This window comes from Lontra canadensis, unplaced genomic scaffold (genome assembly GCF_010015895.1).
Source record: "Lontra canadensis isolate GAN:19392208 unplaced genomic scaffold, GSC_riverotter_1.0 scaffold45, whole genome shotgun sequence".
NCBI lineage: Eukaryota > Metazoa > Chordata > Mammalia > Carnivora > Mustelidae > Lontra > Lontra canadensis.
In genome coordinates this window covers 15,725,443-15,744,742 of record NW_022631039.1, presented here as the reverse complement: position 1 = coordinate 15,744,742, position 19,300 = coordinate 15,725,443, and the positions used below count along the sequence as shown (strand labels likewise).

Below are 19,300 nucleotides of genomic sequence, written 5' to 3'. Positions count from 1 at the left end.
TCATATTTTAGGTCAAAGTGGAAGTGCATCTTACCCTAGAACGGGGTCAAAAGGAAATTGGAGACGAAATTCTAGAAATGTATTCCATGGTAAATTCTCTTAGAAACAGTTAATTCCACAAAGCAATATGTAATTTCCAGTTCTAGACATTTCATCTAATAGGATGATTTATGCTCTATTCAAAATAAATTCTATAGCATATATAGAAACAACTGCAGAAAATATAATTGTTGATTAATTTTTGCCTTTTACATACTGGACAATTTATTTATTTATTTATTTAGTAATTTATTTAAGTAAGCTCTACACCCAATGTATAGCTTGAGCTCATGACCCTGAGATCAAAGAGTTGTGGGCTCTACTGACTGAGCTGGGTCCAAATCCAACACACAGTCAAGCCAACTTTCCATGAGAACTTTCTCCTTGTAGCTGGAGTGGTAAGCTGACCAGGGGACTTAGCTGTCAATGCAGACCTGATGCAGATACATCACACGGTGATATGCTTCACAATAACATATATCAAATCCCACTGCCAGCAACCCCCAGTTCCTCTCCGAAGCACTTGCTCGGTGTGCTTGGACCGAGTGACCTCTGCTGCAGATGGCACCTTTCTTCACTCCAGAGTCACTGTGGCTTGCTGGCTTAATTTGCAGGATGCCAGTCATACATACCTAAAGTTAACAAAATTTTGTGGTGGCAACTTTTGACATGTTCTCCACAAATCCTGAAGCTTTTTGTCTTGATCCTGCACACTGAGAAAAAAAAAAAAAAGCAACCTGTATTCATAACCCTTCATTAGGACACATCATTAGCAACCCCTGGGTTAATAACAGGCTATGTGAACAGCGATGCCCTCGATGACAGAGAAAAAGCACAGATGGAAAACAGGACGGGTTTGGAAATGAATACATATGGAGTCAAATACTTCACTCTGAGCCATGAGTTAGCTTCGCCAAGACTCAGTCTCCTGATCTGCCCACCTGCAGATAAGAATGCTGATTCTGCCCAGTGACGGGGAGGTTCTAGAGATATAACCCGCAAAACCATTTGCGCCCACTCCTGGCACACAGGAGACAAGACACCGCTGAAAACTCTATCCCAGAAGGTGCCTATCTCCACGAGGAGCTTCCTGGAGCCCAGATTTCTTGCTGGCCCAGCCATAGGGGGGCTGGCTGAGCTCCCAGGCACCCAAACCCCCACGCCTCTTCCTGCCCTTAACTCTGCCCAGAGGCTCCAGGCCCAGCGGCCCTGTCCTGTTGTGAAGCAGTCACAGGAGCTCTTCCACTCTATGGTTTCCATGTGCAAACTTCCATTGACACAAAAGAGGGCTGGAGAGGGTGTTAGCAGTCGCCCACACAATGTACCTTTGGACCTAAAATGTCCTCCACAACTGGAACAATCTGGACTGGGGGGTAGCAGGTAAACGTAATTGTACGTTAAAGGCTGGTCATTGTGTCACTGGGATGCTGACCTTTCTCACATATGGAGGATCCATACACTCAGAAACAGATATCTGCTTCGAAAAGTGTATTTTTTCATGGGAACCATGTTGGGAGTCTTGGAACCAAGAGAAGACTCAGGCGCAAGAGGAGTGGAGCAGGCTACCCAACAGAGGAGACCCCAGAATGCTCTCCTACTCGACACTGCTGTTGGGGCCCATTTATTCAGTCCCACAAAAATGGACATTTACAATAGGCTGGGCCACACGCAGGTTCCAAGGATATGACCGTGACTATGAACTTACTCTGATATTTTCTTTTTTTTTTTTTTTAATTTTATTTGTCAGAGAGAGAAAGTGAGAGAGAGAGAGAGAGAGAGAGCGCACAAGCAGAGGAAGCGGCAGGCAGACGGAGCAGGCTCCACGCCAAGCAAGGAGCCTAATGTGGGACTTCATCCCTCAACCTCGGGATCATGACCTGAGCAGAAGGGGCAGACACCTAACCAACTGAGCCACCCAGGTGTCCCTGAATTTTTCTTTTTTAAAGATTTTATTTATTTACTTGTCAGAAAGAGACAGAGCACAAGCATGGGCAGGGGGCGGGGGGAGCAGCAGGCAGAGGGAAGAGAAGCAGGCTCCCCATTGAGCTGGGAGCTCAATGCAGGGCTCAATCCCAGAACCCCAGGATCATGACCCAAGCTGAAGGCCGACATTTCACTGACGGAGCCACCCAGGTGTCCCTTACTTTGACTTTAAAAACCTTAACAATAGGGGTGGAACCACCTGCCACTGAAGACTAAATGTTCAGCCCCAGCTGCCCATCTGCTGGGAACGGGTGACAGTGGCTAAAGACAGGGGAAGGGTAGGATGGGAAAGGAGATCTGTTCCTTCTCCCTTAGGGTGAGGAATTAGGCTCCTAAGGGAGGAAGTGAGTCAGAACCATGAGGCGCAGGCTAACAAGGAGGCAGGCTGGCCGGCCAGAGAGAAGTCTCTGGGGCTTTTAGGACAAGGCTGCCAACAGCTCCTGGCATGGAAGCTGGGCATGGGGGAGAAGGAGCAAATGACAGGGATACAGTCTTTGGGGCAGACAGGTCTGGGTCCGAATTCCCACTCTGCCAGTTACTTGCTGCTCCCTGGGCCCCGTGCCTCCCGCGCCTCAGTTTCTGCAAACCATATCTGTCTTTTATGTCGCTGATCATGGATGACAGGAGGTAATGGGTATTAAGATTAGTAGGTACTAAGATTAGTAGGTACTAAGCACATAGTAAGTGTTAACTACCATTACTAGTACTGTCAACACTGTATTACTGCACAACTGAGTTTCCCCACGGCTTGCCAGGCACATTGCCGCTGGCCAGTATGACACCTGTCCCCATGACAGGGCTTCCCTCCCTCAAAAAGGGGTTTGAGACCAGCTGTTCTAGTCATACAGGTCCCACTACATGTCTTCATCCATATACATCATGCAAACTGAAGCCAGTGAGTAAGTGCTCACGTTCCCACACTGATAATAATACTCCATATTTTCACCCAACATGTAAGAACTGAGGCACTTATTATTCAACACACGTGCTATTTTAATGTTACTTTATGACCGCTGAGAGTAAGATGATTCACAAAGGGGATATAACATCCTGTCGTTTTCTTTAACTTTGGAAACTGTGTTCTTTAAACTTACCTTGCAACTTGTGTCCATTCTTCATACAGATTAAAAGTCATCAGAGGTTCAGGCAGTTCCCGTAAATAGGACTTTAAAGCACCTGAAATTGTTAACATTCAAGGGGTAAGCCTGGGAATCTCGGGATGGGTTATTTTCGCAAATTGAAATGATGTCAGTTACAACATGCCGAGAATATGCGAAACACGCCATGAATCAGCGGGAGTAGTCACAGAGCGTGGGGTGCTCCTAAAACAAATCCTGGCCCTTGCAAAATAGATTTGAGGGGTCAGTAGAAAAGAAAATTAGCTTCAAAGTAACCTAATGGACATCATTTCCCAGGCAGATCTAGACTCTGAAGGAGAAAGAAGAGAAGGAAATATAAGCAGGTCTCCAAATATTTGGGTTAGAAGCTACCTTCTTCACCTTTACTTAATAATCAGGAAAACAAAGAAACCCCCCAAACAGGAAAAGGGGTGTGTGTGTGTGTGTGTGTGTGTACCCTTATTCAGTTGTATTTGTCATTTCAGCTTGTCCAATTAAACCTATATAGGGAGACCATTTCAATTTTATCTGAATCTGAAAATGAACACTGGATTTTTAAATGGTGATGTGTCTGAGATGGGACCCACCCCCGTGAGGGCAACTCCTCACAGCTCACCTGCAACAGCATGGGGGTCAGAGTAGAACTCATCCAGGTGAGAAGTAGAACAGTCTAAAGCAGCTTTCAGTTTCTTTAACTTGGAGGCCCCAGCCCCAATTCGGAAAAGGCCCTAAAGACAACAAAAGGCCATGAGCGGCAAGTTCAAATTGTGGGCTTTATGCTGAGCAGCAGCATACAGTTGATGAAGAGCTTTCCACCCCAGCCCCGACTCCCACACACCTCATCTGTGAGGGCGGGGATGCTGCCTGCCTCGCGGGATGACTGGGAGGGATGATGGGACCAAGCACGGGCAGGCAGGCAGAGGGGCAGACAGATAGGCAGAGAGCAATTCATTCCTGATCAGTGCGAGCTCTTGCCCTGCCCCATTGCTAAAATATCTGTGCCTATTAGAAATCTACTTAAATGCAATATTTTAGGGGCACCTGGGTGGCTCAGTCAGTCCTGGGATCAAGCCCCGCATCGGGCTCCCTGCTCAGCAGGCAGCAGGCTTCTCCCTCTGCCTGCTGCTCCCCCTGCTTGTACTTTCTCTCTCTGTGTGTCAAATAAATAAATAAGCAAAATCTTAAAAAAATAATAGTAATAAATGCAATATTTTAAACTTCCACAAGGTGGGCTGCTACAGATTTTTTAAATTTAGGATTTTGTTTTAAATTGACATCTCATGAAAACTTGCTAGACTAGGCTGCTTGTCACTTTCACTGCCCTAAAAGTTACTTAGAAAAAAACACATGGTCAACCAAGAAAGGCAGGACTATGAAGACATTGGTCCAGGTGTTATAAGATGTGGTTTTTAAGCAAAATTAATCTAGGCAAAGTTTCTCAATCAGTAGTACTGACATTCCAGGCTAGGTAATTCCTTGTTGTGGGGGGCTGTCCTGCACATTGTGAGACATTTCAGCAGCAGCCCAAGTCTCTACCCACTAGAGCCAGTAGCAAATCCACTTTTAAAATTGTGACCATCAAAACTGTCTCCAGACCTTGCCAAATATCTCCCAAAGTGGACAAAACTGGCCCCAGCTGAGCAGCTCAGATCTCGGCTACTAGAAGTTGGGGTCACATCAGTGGGGGAGGGGGCAGTAAGTGGAAGCAGATACAAGGGTGGTTTCTGGAGTGTCCCTTAATCTGGGTGCTGATCACATGCATGGGTTCAGTTTGTGGAAATTTACCAAACTGTTTACTTATGCACACATTTTCTATGTATAAAATACTTTAATAAGGTTTTTAAAAGGGAAAAAAAAAGACTTGGCATCTGATTTTGATTCCCCCCCATCATGAACTCACTCACCAGGAAGAGGAGTAACAAGACCTGTCCTGCTTGGTTCATGAGGTTCTGGGGGATAAGGATTCCATAAGATAAGAATATAAATACCCCCACCAAAATGCATAGTACTACCCAAATGTAATATTCTGCTTTAAGCAAACTAAAGCTCACAGAAGCTCTGGTCCATTTAGTGCATCATGAAATTCAATGCCATGTAAGCACGTGGGTGGCTCAGTCAGTTAAGCATCTGCCTTCGCTCAGGTCATGATCGCAGGGTCCTGGGATTGGGTCCCACATCAGGCTCTCTGTTCAGTGGGGAGCCTGCTTCTCCCTCTCACTCTCCCTCTGTGCGCTCCTTCTCTTTCTCTCTCTCTCTCAAACAAATAAATAAAACCTTTTAAAACATTAAGGGGCACTAGGGCACCTGGGTGGCTCAACTGGTTGAGCATCTGCCTTCAGCTCATGTTGTGATCTGAGAGCCTTGGGTTCAAGTCCCATATCTGGCTCCCTGCTCCACAGGGAACCTGCTTCTCCCACTGCCTCTGCCTCCCTCTCTCTCTCTCTCATGAATACATAAATAAAATCTTGTAAAAACTTTTCTTAAAAAATGAAATTCAATGTCACAAATCACAACCAGAGTCGAAAATGAAACAATCAAGTGGGGAAAAAGAAAGTCAGAGTGTACCACACACAGAAAAGGGAAATGTTCTGTGAAACTCGTTTCATTCATAGTGTCTGTTCCAGGTAAAATGTGCAGGGTCCCCGTTTAAAATGTGGGTCATGGCAACTGAAGCTGGAAAGCCGTCAGTCCATGCAGCGTAGGTGGCGGCAGGCAGGGCCACCGAGCGCCGCTCACCTCCTCCTTCATGCCCGTCTCCAGGAGCAACATGACGCAGGCTTCGATGGGCAGGGCAATCTCACGGCCGCTCCGCTTCAGGTGTTCCTCCAAGGGCGTCCCAAAGGCTGGCTTTTCCGCCCACTTATCTAGAGCAGCAAACCATCCAGTAAGACACTCAGTGATCTCACGGCATCAGTGGGGAGTTTCTTTTCTCCCCAAACCACCAAAGGGGAATTTTTTTTTTTTTTTTTTTTTTTTTTTAGCAGGCTGGTAGTTGAGGCTTGGGAAAAGGGGAAGCATCTGTTCTGTTTGCTTTGGTTATTTACCATGTACTAGAACAAGAATAGGTCTCAGGCTGGGGGGGTTACTTTCAGAACAGAGCCCTGAACGCCCTCCAGGGGGAGCTGTTGAGCAGAAGGCGTGAGGGGGCTCCTGCACGGGACAAGTGGGCCGCCTGGAGCTAACCCTAACCCGAGGATTAGTCCGAGCAGACGGATTTCCCTGGAAGGAAATTTACTCTCACCATGCAAAGCAGCAATGGCCTTCTATCTCGAGGACAAGAAACAGACTCCTTCAATATGTAAGAGGAAATAACTTCTTAAGATTTTAAACACAAGCCAAGCGTCATCACACAGGACCGGAAGACGGCCGATGTGAACTCGTATTAAACGCAATATGTCCAGGACATGCAGGGCCTCCGAGCGCCATCGCCCCAGCCACGTCCCGAACATTCCGAGTAGGAAACCACGCGGTATCTGCAGCACCAAAGCAGCTGAGGCTGAAGCCTGCGTCAGCAGTAAAGCGATCATTTCTATTATTTTGGGGTCACATACTCTGCTTCATTCCACAAGAGGTGTGAGGCAGCCTAGCAGGAGTACGCACAGTAGAGCAGTGAAACAGAAACAAGAATTTTGTGAATGGACATATTCCATTAGAACGAGAGGCGTTTTGACTGGGTTTGGCCCGCCGGTGGGTGCGTACGGATCCCCAGCTGCCTGAGACGCACACAGACGCAGAAGAGGGGGAACCAGCCCGTGGAAACTACTTTGCTGAGCAACACTTAGTTCCTTCCAGAGACGGGAAGGGTTCGCGTCCTTCTCGGCACCGTTAATGGACAACTGTCATGCAGCCACTTTGCTGTTCGAACCTTGGGTTCAAAGCAGGCAGTAGGACGCTGATGTGCCCCTTACCCTTAGCTACGCGGAAGAGCGGGGACGGACCCCATCACGTGATCCGCACACAGGGGAAGGAAAAAGAGGGAAACCCCATGTCCATGGACCCAAGAGCTTTTACAAGGTTAAAATCGATGGAAAGTGGGCTCCAGGTGGAAGAGGGGTGAGGACAAGGGAGGTGGGTATCCTCCTCATCTCTGATCCTGGCCCCAGCCCTGGTAGCAAGAGCATCTGGGGGTCTGGTCCTTCTCAGAAGACAGAACTCTGTGACATTCCTCTCAGAGGCCAGTCCTTTCCCTGCACACTTTGTCCCTTTGAACTAAATGATTCTCAACACAAGCAGAAAATGGCTATGAGGCCCCTCCCCTGGGGGGAACATCAGAACCCCCAGGGCAGTTTTGCAAATGGCACCTGCCACCGCTGCCACTGCATGCCTGACCCTATCCTCTGAACACCTGCTGGAACTTCCTAGGAAACGCTCTATGGTGTGCCCCACCCCCAACCTTGGTGTAACATTGGCAGAAGGAGGACGTGAGAACCGGTTACCTAGACAACTCCTGAGCCAAACTGCCCGAAGGGGCTGGCCTCTCCAACAGTGGACGCCCCACGTTCCCAGAGACTCCCCACCCTTCTAACTGGGAAGACAAGACGAGACACACACGTAAACATACAACAGTCATTAAAAAGACAAGACATGTTTGCTAAGTCATGGCCAGAAAATGGTACAGATCAGGGTCGCAGATGCGGGTGCCCACAGAGGCCAGTGAGGCCCCCGAGGTGCTGAGTCAGGATGGGAGCGTGGGGTCCACTGAAAGGCAGCCCTGAACACCCCCTTAGTGCCTGCTGACCCGTATTGCCAGACTTCCAGGACTTTTAAGAGAAGCCAGAAATTGGATTGTTATGTGAAGGTGTCTGGTGTTTCAAAGGTGGCAAAATTTTTTGAAAAATGAGATACACCCGTTTGCGACTTCTGGCACAGACCACAGACATTAGAACGACTTGGGAGACAAAGTGTTTGCTGCTGGCTTCAAGGCAGGGAGCTGGGGGCTCTGAATGAAACAGACCAGGAAGAAGGGCTGAGAAAAGACCAGGGATCTTGAGTCTCAAAATTTACATTTGATTCCATAGCTCTTGCTCAAGGTGACAAGAGCCCAGAGAAGGGGGGATGGTGTGAGCAGAGCAGACGGCCCAGCAGAGGGCAGAAAAGACGGACCCCAGCTACAGGGTATGGAGAAGGAAGGACAAGATGGCTCCAAGGTCAAGTCTGCGTGGTTTGAAGGGAGGTGGCACCCAGGAGACACAGAGGAGAAAAAGACAGCTGGTTTTGGGGTAAGAATCAGCTTGCTTTCTGGGATGCATTGGAGTTTCTGGGGACAGCCAGAGGAGTCTCAGAGGGAACCAGCACTGAGGTGGCTATGAGGGTGAAGACATGGAGGACATGGGGGCTGTCACCAGGAGGGAACTCTGGGGACAAAGGGATGAGGAAGGGACATACACAGCCCTAACAATGGAAGACACAATCAGGTGCAATGAGGGGCACACTTTCCATCAAGGGAGAGACAGCCCAAGCCACATCAGATGCCAGAATCAAACAATTAAGAGCCTGGTCCACTGGGAACTGCAGTATTTTTTACTCTTAATAGAAGGGTAACTGGGAGTAGAAGCAAGACTGTGCACAGTGTGAAGGGCTGGCTGGTGGAAACGAGACATTCAGAGAGCCTACCAGAAGAACAGAATAGAATGAGACTGAACAGGGCACTGTGTTGTGAACAGGCAGGTACCAAGTCGGGTTGGCTGACAGTGCGTGTGAGATTGGGGTGCACAGGGGTACAGTGCTGTGGGGTCAAGGTGGTTTTTTTTCCTACTGTAAGGATGCTCTGAGTCTTTCTGAAAACAGAAGAAGAAAAAGAAAGAGGAAGATAGGAACTAAGACAATAGGGAGATGGGAGGACAAGCAGAAGTGGAAGGGGTTGAATCCCAAGGCTTGGCAACCTTGGAGAGAAAGATGGATCATGTTTCCTTTGTTGGGTTTCTGCCGCGCACACCTGCTCCTTGTTCCACTCTCAGCCTCCCCCCTGCCCTCTTCCTGTTCCCTGTCACTTGCTGACATACTTCTCTAGGGAAAACAGACTTGGGGAGAAGTAATTGTTTAAAAAAAAGAAAAAAAACCTTGGGGAAAAAAATCGTTAAAAAAGAAAGTTTACGGGGTGCCTGGGTGGCTCAGTCAGTTAAGCATCTGCCTTCGGCTCGAGGTTTTGATCTCAGGGTCCTAGGACTGAGCCCCGCATTGGGCTCCCTGCTCAGCGGGGAGTCAGCTTCTCCTTCTCCCTCTGCCCCTCTCCCTTCTCATGCTCTCTCTCTCTCAAATAAATCAGTAAAGTCTTAGGGGGAAAATAAAAGACCTGCTCACGAACCCCAATCTTCTCTTTTTTAATGCTTATCAGTCAGCTCCAAACCAGACTTTAATGCATTCAAAGTCTAAGACGATGATGGTTCCTATTCTGTCCTACATAGGGCCAGGCACAGGGTAGGTAATCCCACAGATACACGCTCTCGGCATTTGGAACTTGCCCCGCTAGAGCCTGCCCCTCGCAAGGCTGAATGTTTGCCAGCAGCTTCACTCCTCTGCACTGCAACTCAACCTCATCATCCCCCAACAAGGATGTTAGGTCACTTAGGAAAGCAAGGGCAGCTCATCCTAGGAAGTGTCAATCAGACGCATTTACTCAAGATGGCTGAAGGCCTGACTATGCAGGTGGTCAAGATAGAATTTTCGAATTCTGTCATCCAAAACCTTTCATGCACAAAGCCAGAAGCTGTGGGGACCCTCCTCAAACTAGGAGAAGTGACAGCCTTGAGGACGGCAGTTAGTGTGCACACCCCCAACACAAACATCCCACCCATACACCTGCTGACTCGCTTCCCAGATCACAGAGTCACCACACTCAGCACCTGGCTTGATCCTCTTCAGCCCATACCAAAGATTCTGCAGGGGGAACCTAAGCTCCCAACGTGTGGTCTACGCAAGCAAGATAGTATGAGATGGCCAAAGAAGACAGGGCAACTTCTGCCTCAGCTGTGTCTAATGATCTCTGCTGGGAGATGCTCTGATGGCAAATCAGAGAATTAAGAGTCAAAAGCTTTAATGTGCAGGTAAAACTAAGCATCAGGAGAAAGCTCAGTCCACTCATGACTTGTGTGGGTGAAGTCGGCTGAGAGCCTGAGTACAGTGGGCAAGATGTGAGTGCTAAGAACCAGAGCCTTGTGGGATCACAAGGAAGAGGGGGAAGGAGGGGTCACGGCCTGATGATTCAGTGATGCTGATGATGGGCCCCCAAGTACTGGCTTCTAAAAGTCCTTTCAGAAGGTCCACAGTATCTTCCCCAGAATGTATGCTCTTGGAATCACAGGGTCAGAATTGAACCCAATGGACTGAATAACGGACTTGGAAGAGGGTAAGACCAGAAGACCCATGCAGGCAGCCATCCCCAAAGGGTCCAGCTTTCTCCACAACTAAAGATGTCAGAACCGCTGCGAATGTCCCATTAGTAGGTTAATCTAGGTTTGGAAGAAAATTAGAGAATGTGGCGAGGAAAGATGAAATTATGCTGGGAGATAGTACTCTCCTAGGCAGAGAGGCATTACCCAGAGGAGAGGCATGCAAAGGAGTCAGGGGGAAGAAGAACAGAGGCAGAAGTGGTAGAGGCTTAGGAAAGGGGGCATCAGCCAGCACGCAGGTTACATTACCTTGATGGGCTCGCATTTCGGGAAGGGCCTTTTCTAAGACTGCTAATGCTTTTCTATGGTAATCTGCTTGGGCTTCTAATAACTGAGAACAGACCCACATTCAAAAACAAAAGTAACGTTAGCATCGGATGGACACACACACAATGGCTGAGCAAAACCAAAAATGAAATCTTTTGCAAAAAAAGCTAAAATGACTCAATTTTTACAATGCTTTCATATTTCGGCAAGGCGAGGTACTTACCGTAACAAAGAATTTGCCATACTCCCCTTCTTTGGCCATAAAGTTGTACATATCTGCGGCAAGTTGATCCTGGTGAGTGGAAGGGAAGACAGGTCACTGAAGAAAATGGCATCTGAGAATTAGTATTCGTGGACTCTTAGAGCAAAATGTCACGGAATGAGCCATGGATTAAATGTCCATCAACTGGTGGGGCACCTGGATGGCTCAGCTGGTTAAACATTGGCCTTCAGGTCAGGTTATGATCCTGGGTCCTGGGATTGAGCCCTGTGTAGGGCTCCCTGCTCAGTGGAGAGTCTGCTTCTCCCTCTTCCTCTGGCCCTCCCCCGACTCATGCTTGCTCTCTCTCTCAAATAAATAAATAAAATCTTAAAAAAAACAAATGTCCATCAACTGGGATGACAAAAATAAATAAATAAATAAATAAGGAAGCTTATTAGGGGAATGATAGGGGAGGATCTCCAAAATATATGACTAATATTCCTTATCAAGAAGTGAAGTACAGAGCATTATGTATGCTATGTTGCCGTCTGCGTGAAAATAGGAGAGAAAGAAGTGTTACATTTTTACTGCCACATGTGTATAAAATAAATATATAAATAAAAACTTGAAAGATGAATTAAGAAAAAAAGAAAAGGAAGAGGAAAGACCTGGCATAAGTGGAGCTCAGTAGTGTATGGGAAGACTAGAGTATCTGCGTTTTGCATGGGGCTCTGGGTCTAGGAAAGTAAAAACATTACCCTGGATTTTGTAAACACAGATCTGCCTTCACGAGGCTCCAAAGTTTGAGTTTACTGTATGTGTGGTCCAGGGATCCTCAAACTGAGAAAATTTAGTTAAGAATGGCCTCAAGTGGCACCTAGGTGTTTCAGTTGGTTAACTCTCTGATTTCAGCTCAGATCCTGATCTCGGGGTCCCAGGATTGAGCCCTGCATTGGGCTCCCAGCTTGGCGGGGAGTCTGCTTTTCCCTCTCCTTCTGCCCCTCCCCCCTGCTCATTTTCTCTCCCTCTCTCAAATAAATAAATAAAAATCTTAAAAAAAAAAAGATCTCAAACTGGTAACACTCTCTAGGGAGAATCACTGCCAATACCTAAGGGTCCCACAAAGTCTTAAAATGAGCTCACAATACAAAATTGCAAAACATGATACAAAATTGCAAAACACAGGAGGCAACAATCCACCATGAAGCAAAAGCCCACCACTCTCACAGAGGAAACAGAATTACCAAAGACTGTTATGATAAGTATATATAAAATGATTAAACATTAAAAAAGAAATAAGCACTATCTGTCAAATAAATAAAATCTTAAAAAAAAGAAAGAAGCAGCAAAAACAATACTCCACCATCAAAGAAGGCTGACTTTGAAGAATTAGAACCAAAAAACACAGTAAATGAAAGTCAAAACTCGATGTTAATTAATTATAAGTAGATAAGACCTAGCTAAAGAAAAAATCAGTGAAAAAAAGAACTTAAATCTCAGGAAATTACCCGGAAGTTAACATAAAAAGAGACAAACTATTTTCACCATTTGAAATGAGAAGGTATGGCATGGAAGTTGAGAGAAGACACATCAGCCCATAACACACCAGCTCAGACTCCTGAGACCGCTGCCAAATTCATGTCCGATAAGTACCCGATAGCTGAGATCCAGGTTAGACTGTATCTGAGGAAAGCTATGTAATTACATTAGTGAAGTTACGACTTTTCTGAACAAGAATAAGCCATTATGAGACTATTTTATCAGCAGCATTTATCCGAATATCATCTTTTTAAATGCAAAGACTATGTATGACATGACTTTGTGAGTTCAGTTTTAATTCCTATCCACTATATTACTTTAAAAAAGTCATTTTACTGCAGTTAACTGACTTTTTTTTTTTTTTGAAATTTTATTTATTTATTTATTTGATAGAGATCACAGGCAGGCAGAGAGGCAGGCAGGGAGAGGGGGAGCAGACTCCCTGCTGAGCAGAGAGCCCGATGTGGGGATCAATCCCAGGACTCTGAGATCATGACCTGAGCCGAAGGCAGAGGCTTAACCCACTGAGCCACCTAGGCATGCCTCTGCAGTTAACTGATCTTAAAGTTCATTATCTTGAAGAATGAATTATAGTATGACCTAAACAAACTAAAATATTATAGTCCTAACACTATCTGAAAGGATAGACTCCATTTTCAGAAAATGATGAATAATAAGACGAAGAAAAATGCAGATCTTAAGACTTACAAAAGCCTGTTTCTTTATCACCTCAAATAACATTTAGAATAAAGAGCTATCTTCATAGATGGAAGTAGTCACTTAACCATCTAATCTGGAATTTATTTTAGGAGATAAAAAATTATATTTCTCCCCATTACAAACCAATTGTCCCAGCAACATTTAAAAAATAATCCTTTCCTTCTCTGTGGATAGACAATGACCCCCTTTACTATATATTCAATTGTTTAAAATAATAGCATTGATTCTAGAAAACCTATGCTATTCCACAGATTATTTTTGTGGCTCTTGCGCTTTTATTTTTTTCTTCTTGTGCATTTTTTTAAAAAGATTTTATTTTGGGGGGTGCCTGGGTGGCTCAGTCCATTGAGTGTTTGACTCTTGGATTCGACTTAGGTCATGATCTCAGGGTGGTGAGATAAAGTCCAACAAAGGGCTCTGTGCTCAATGGGGAGTCTGTTTGAGATTCCTCTCTCCCTCCACCTCTGCTCCTCTGCTGGCTAGTGTGCATGTGCTCTCTCTCTATATATATAAATAAATAAATAAAATCTTGAAAAACAAAGTTAAAAAATGTATTTTTAAATAATCTCTACACTCAGTGTGGGGCTCAAATTCACAACCTCAAGACTGGGATCACACACTCCACTGACTGAACCAGCCAGGTACCCCTGTTGTGCACTGTTTTAATTGGTGTAACTTTATACGTTTTGCTATGGTTTTCTCCCACCCATTTTTTTCACCTATTCTTTATTTTAAATAAGCTCAGATATTTTTGTTATTTTAAAAAATATCCTACTCGAATTTATTTTATTTTTTAAAAAATTTTTAAAGATTTTATTTATTTGAGAAAGAGAGAGAGAGGGAGAGAGAGCCTAAGTGCAGTGGGGAGGGGCGGAGAGAGAAGCAGGATCTCTGCTGAGCCGGGAGCCTGATGCGGGGCTTGATCCCAAGACTCTGGGATCATGACCTAAGCCAGAGACAGATGCTTAACCAACTGAGCCACCCAGGCACCCCCACTTCAAATTTTTTTTTGAAAAGTCTTATTCTCATTATAAAGTAACACAGGGTCTTAGAAAATAAAGAAGAAACTAAAACCCACCTTTCCTATCATGCAGAGTATTCTGATAGGACTTGTGTGAAACACTAAATAATCTGCAGGATTTACCCTTTCCTCTGTCATTTGCAAGAACCAGGCTGATGCAACTATTATTTTTCAGGGAAGTCTCGTACCTTGCACAGTTCTACTTTATTTCCAGCTTCATCCATCTCTTCCTTTAGGGTATCTATTTTTGACGGAAGCCCCTGGAAGTTGGTTCCTGAAGATTTGTGAGCCTGGTTCCACCTGCAAAACATGGGGGCAACCAGCATCTGAAAAGCAGCTGCACATTCTCGACCTTGTAGAATCAGGGCCCTCAAGGAGACAGATTTTCTCCAAAACATACAGCATACATCAGATGCTAGCCTCTCTTGAGCTTATCCTCCAGGAATGGAAGCAAGCATGACAGGACTCTTGCAAAGCTATCTGCTCGGAATATAATCTACCACATCTTGTCTCATACATGACCCACTGCTGGAAATCACGTCGCAAAACCCCTTTCTGGTGGTGTCCAATCATGGCATCCTTGCAGTGAAACACCCTTGCACTTTCCTGCTTTGACCTGGAATGTTCCTGTGCCACTGGGAGTCAGTCCTCCTCTTGGGCTCCTATGACTCTTCCTGCTACCATCCTCAGCTGTGATTACTGCCATCATGTAAAACCCAGAACTTCAGTCAAGCAGCTAGCAATTCATAGGTAGCAAAACACTTGTAGAATAAAAAACAGTTCTTAGAATTAATATACTAAAGACCAAATTTTCAACAAATCTGAACTGTCATGTGGAATATTCGTATTCCCTTTACAGTAGGTGAGAAGCACTGAAAAAAGGAAGAATTATACCATAGCAAGAATAGGTGAGTACAGGGGGAACAGTAATCTAAAACAATCTCCGTGTGGTTTTCAAGTACGCTTTGACCTTCTGTTTGAATCTGGATTATGTGTGCTATTCTGGAAAGTGCCAGCAATTTCAATGTAAACTTGGATATTATTAGAGATGAAAACCCATACTAGCAATTCATCAAGCTTTCCAGCTGCTGCTCTGTGTCCCCCACCCCACCCCAACAGTATGCTCTGCCTTCTCTCCAGCTCCTGATGTGAGGCATTTCCCCACAGTGGAGCTTCGGCGAGTCTGCCAAGCTCAGCTTAGTGAGGCTGTATAGTGAGCGCATAGAGCCTGGACTTTGGAGTCAGACATGCTCAAATCTGAAGCCTGGCTCTCCCGCCACTAGCTGTGTGACCTTGGGCAATGACTTAACCTCTCTGTGCCTCAGTAAATTCATCTATAACACGAAGACAGCCAACACCGTCTGCCTTGCAGAACCATCATAAGGAATCAGGGAGAGAGCAAATACATATACATATGCATGCATATGTGTGTGCAGATTATATCTGCCATATAACAGATTCCTGCTTAGAAAATAAGCCGTAAGTAGTCATTAGCTAGGATCATTTTCCTCCAGGGAAGAGCCACAGGAAGAAGTAAAGAAATTCCACTGTCTATTTCTCTGATACCTGCTTTGATTGGTTAAGTGGACAAGACCATGAATGCAGATCAAGAATCTGTGTTGAAATCCCCTCCAGGATACATGTGCCGTACATGTGAAGCTTCTAGCAGATAAGCATCTATAATGTCACTCAACCAACTCTAGTGAGGGAGTATTCACAGCCTCATTTAATTAACCATTAGAACATGCTTCCTTATCTGGAGAAAAAAAAAAAATTCAACCTCAGGGTGGCCTCCACTCCCAGTCCTGTCCCAGATGATTCTAATCACAGGTGTCTGTGTGACAAGGAGACAAGACGGTGGACTTTAAGCCAGGGACCTAGCTCAGACGTTTATCTTCTCTGAGGCATGAAGCAAGTCATGTGGGTACTCTGTGCAGGTCCCTCCCTGATCGATAAAAGAAGTCTCTTTTCAAGAGGAAGGGGTGTTACCTAACCCACCGACCCCCGTTCCCTCTCCTATCCTGAGGGGCCTTGGCACTTGTACCTAGCATGGAGTCTGACACAGTAAGCACCCAACTGAGACCTGTCGAAAACATGAATGAGCAGAATGACAGGAACTGGTGGAACAGTCAAGTGAGCTGACAGACCATGCACGGAGCTCAGGGCCTCACACGTGGCAAGTGTCCGGTAAGTGGTGGCAATTATTTTTACCATGATCATTACCTTTTATGAGCTCAACGTTTCTTAAATCAGGACAAGTGATTTGTACATTGAATGGAGTGGTGTTTCTCCCCCTACCCCGTCCCTCAAAAAAGTAGATATTAAATCAGTGGTGCATTGATACTCAGTGGTATTTTAGAAACAAGGAAAGGTTGCCTTGTAGAATTGCTACCCATGTTCTAAATCCGCAATAAAAAAACATGTCCCAGGTAGAAGCTCAGGAAATGATGGCTGTCTCTCTGTGTATCTGCCAAAGAGAAATAATCGTATCCACTTCACAGGACTGCAATGTGAATGCGGTTACCAAATAAGTAAATTACAGAGATGAAGAGCACAGCATAGGCAGTACAGCTGAGAAAACTGTAGTAACACTGTACAGGGACAGATGGGGGCGACACTTACGGTGGTGAACACTGAGCAACGTATAGAACTGTCGAATCAATGTTGTGCACCTAATACAACACTGTGTGCCAATTATTCTTCAATAACAACAACAACGAAAGCAAACAAAAACAGCTAACAAAGCCACTTCTTGTTTAAATAAAGTTTTATTGGGAGACAGCCACACTTTCATTTACTTATGATCCAGAGCTGTTCCTATGCTAAAACAGCAGAGTTAATTAACTGTGAGAGGGACCACGTGGGTTGCAGAGCTGAAAATACTTCACAGAAAGTTTAGCAACCTTTGTGATAAATCTAAGAAAGGACAGGGCCGGGGTGGCTGCCTCCATTATTTCCCACTCTCATCCGAGAAGAAAGCCACGTAAGTCACTGATACAAATGCCCTCGTGGACAGAGCTAGGCTGGAATCCTGCCACAAGGCTCTGCAGATCGTCATCAGGCATCAACCCACAAGTCAGCAGCCCTCTGGGATGGTTTCTTAGTTCTGTGGGAGTTCCTCCCTCTTGAGAGCAGCATTTGATCATGAAAGTACATAACTACACGGAGTCTGGACTGGGCAGGACCCTCAGAACTGCTAAGATCACAGATCTTTTTATTCCTATGGTCCCCTATCCAAGCAATGAACACTCATAGAACAGCCTGCCACTGACCCCTCTCCCTTTAAAACATTTACTTAAGTTTCTCTTTTCCTTTTTTTTTTCCCCCTGTCTCTTTTTACTGCTGATTCACTAAGAACAGGATGTTCTAACATCATCCCCATTGCCATGATTGGGAGAATAAGCCCTAAAAAGCAGGTGGAAGTGGGTGTGACTTGGTCTACAGGTCAAGTGCATGAGTCTGGAAACCTGCATCTTGTCCACCAACTGGCCTTTCATCTGTTGGGGACGAGATGGTTGCTGAGGGAGGGACAATAATCCTGCATTACTGGTTATTTTTACAGCTCTACCTTACCTGGCTCTGACCGAATCCCAGTCTAACACCAATTTAGCGAGCTGTTTCCTCTGTTTTTGGATGTTGGGAATCTCCACCTAGGAAGAACATACCACATATCGAATGGGATAAGCTTCGGGGTTTTAAACTTAACATTTGAAAGGGTAATACTTATTTACTTCTATTGTTCTTGTAGGCATAGGATTTTGTACCCTCAATTTATTCCCCTTACTTCCAAAAAGAAGCATATATCAATGCCACTGGTTACTGTTAAAGTCATAGACACAAGCAAACCATTCACCACGCAGCCCACGCTAGTCTTAGCTTTTCTGTGCCTCCCGGCAAAAGCACCCACCTCTGCTATGCTGCACAGAGGCTCCACAATCTCTCTCTCAACAAAGACTTCATGCTGTGTAAGTTCTAGAGCCAGCTGATTCTCGGCATCACCACACGTCTCCAGCATCTTCCTTTAAAAACACAAGACACCCCCACAAGCATCAGGCACCTCATTACTGTATTGGGCCAGTTCAGCTCTCTACGTGATGGGAACGCATTAGGGGGCCACGCCGTAGAACCTCAAAAACGTTATATGTTTTGGGCATTGCCTAAAATGTGAGTCTACAGATTTAGGCTTTAGGATGAAAAAGACTGTTAACACATGTATGTTATCAAATGTGTATTATGCCTCTATGGAATTGATAACTATCCATGGTTGACATTTCATCTGTTATTATACAAAATATTAAATTTAGGTAGCCAAAGAATCTGTTTTTTATTTTTATTTTTCTATTTTTTAAAATATTTTATTTATTTATTTATTTGAGAGAAAGAGCAGAAGACAGAGAGCATGAGTGGGGGAGGGGGCAGAAGGATGGGGAGAAGCAGACTCCCCGCTGAGCAGGGAGCCTGATGTGAGGCTTGATCCCAGGACCCTAGGATCATGACCTGGGCCGAAGGCAGACGCTTAACCGGCTGAGCCACCCAGGTACTCCTGTTTTTGTTGTTGTTGTTGTTGTTGTTGTTTTAAGATTTTATTTATTTGAGAGAGAGAGAAAGCATGAGAGAAAGAGAGAGCACAAGCAGCGGGGGCGGGGGGCAGCAGAGAGGGAGGGAGAAGCAGACTCCCCGCTGAGCAGGGAGCCTGACGTGGGGCTCAATCCCAAGACTCTGGGATCATGACATGAGCCGAAGGTAGATGTTTAGCCAACTGAGCCACCGAGGTGTCCCCTAGGAAGTGACTCTTAAGGACCAGGAGGGACTGGTCAGACTGGTCAGCTGTAAACCTGAGTCAACAGCTGGAACAGGAAAGAGATCCGTTCTTTATACCCAAGCTCAGGGAAATAAATATGGACCCTATCGATCACTTTTGCTCGCAGCCTTTTCAATCTGTCTCGAGCCCTACTGTCTCTCCTACTAAATGGAAGATTCTCTACCATCCCAGTGGCCTGGACCCCACTTTTTCCCCACAGAC

The 19,300-nt window shown here is 45.5% G+C and overlaps 1 protein-coding gene across 5 annotated transcripts in view; it reads right to left on the bottom strand.

The window, feature by feature from the left end:
- The window catches only part of ARHGAP17 (Rho GTPase activating protein 17), an 83,922-nt gene that overhangs the window by 21,404 nt on the left and 43,218 nt on the right, over nucleotides 1-19,300 (bottom strand). For all 5 annotated transcript variants that reach the window (XR_004384410.1, XM_032872863.1, XM_032872864.1 and 2 more), the window contains exons 5-13: nucleotides 18,185-18,296; nucleotides 17,851-17,927; nucleotides 14,466-14,577; nucleotides 11,019-11,087; nucleotides 10,778-10,859; nucleotides 5,877-6,004; nucleotides 3,757-3,868; nucleotides 3,117-3,198; nucleotides 672-752 (exon numbers count right to left, since the gene is read on the bottom strand). Coding sequence is in view for 4 of the 5 variants with exons in the window: in XM_032872863.1 (XP_032728754.1) it covers nucleotides 672-752; nucleotides 3,117-3,198; nucleotides 3,757-3,868; nucleotides 5,877-6,004; nucleotides 10,778-10,859; nucleotides 11,019-11,087; nucleotides 14,466-14,577; nucleotides 17,851-17,927; nucleotides 18,185-18,296 (855 nt within the window). In the remaining variant the exon portion in view is untranslated. The remainder of the gene's footprint in view (nucleotides 1-671; nucleotides 753-3,116; nucleotides 3,199-3,756; nucleotides 3,869-5,876; nucleotides 6,005-10,777; nucleotides 10,860-11,018; nucleotides 11,088-14,465; nucleotides 14,578-17,850; nucleotides 17,928-18,184; nucleotides 18,297-19,300) is intronic.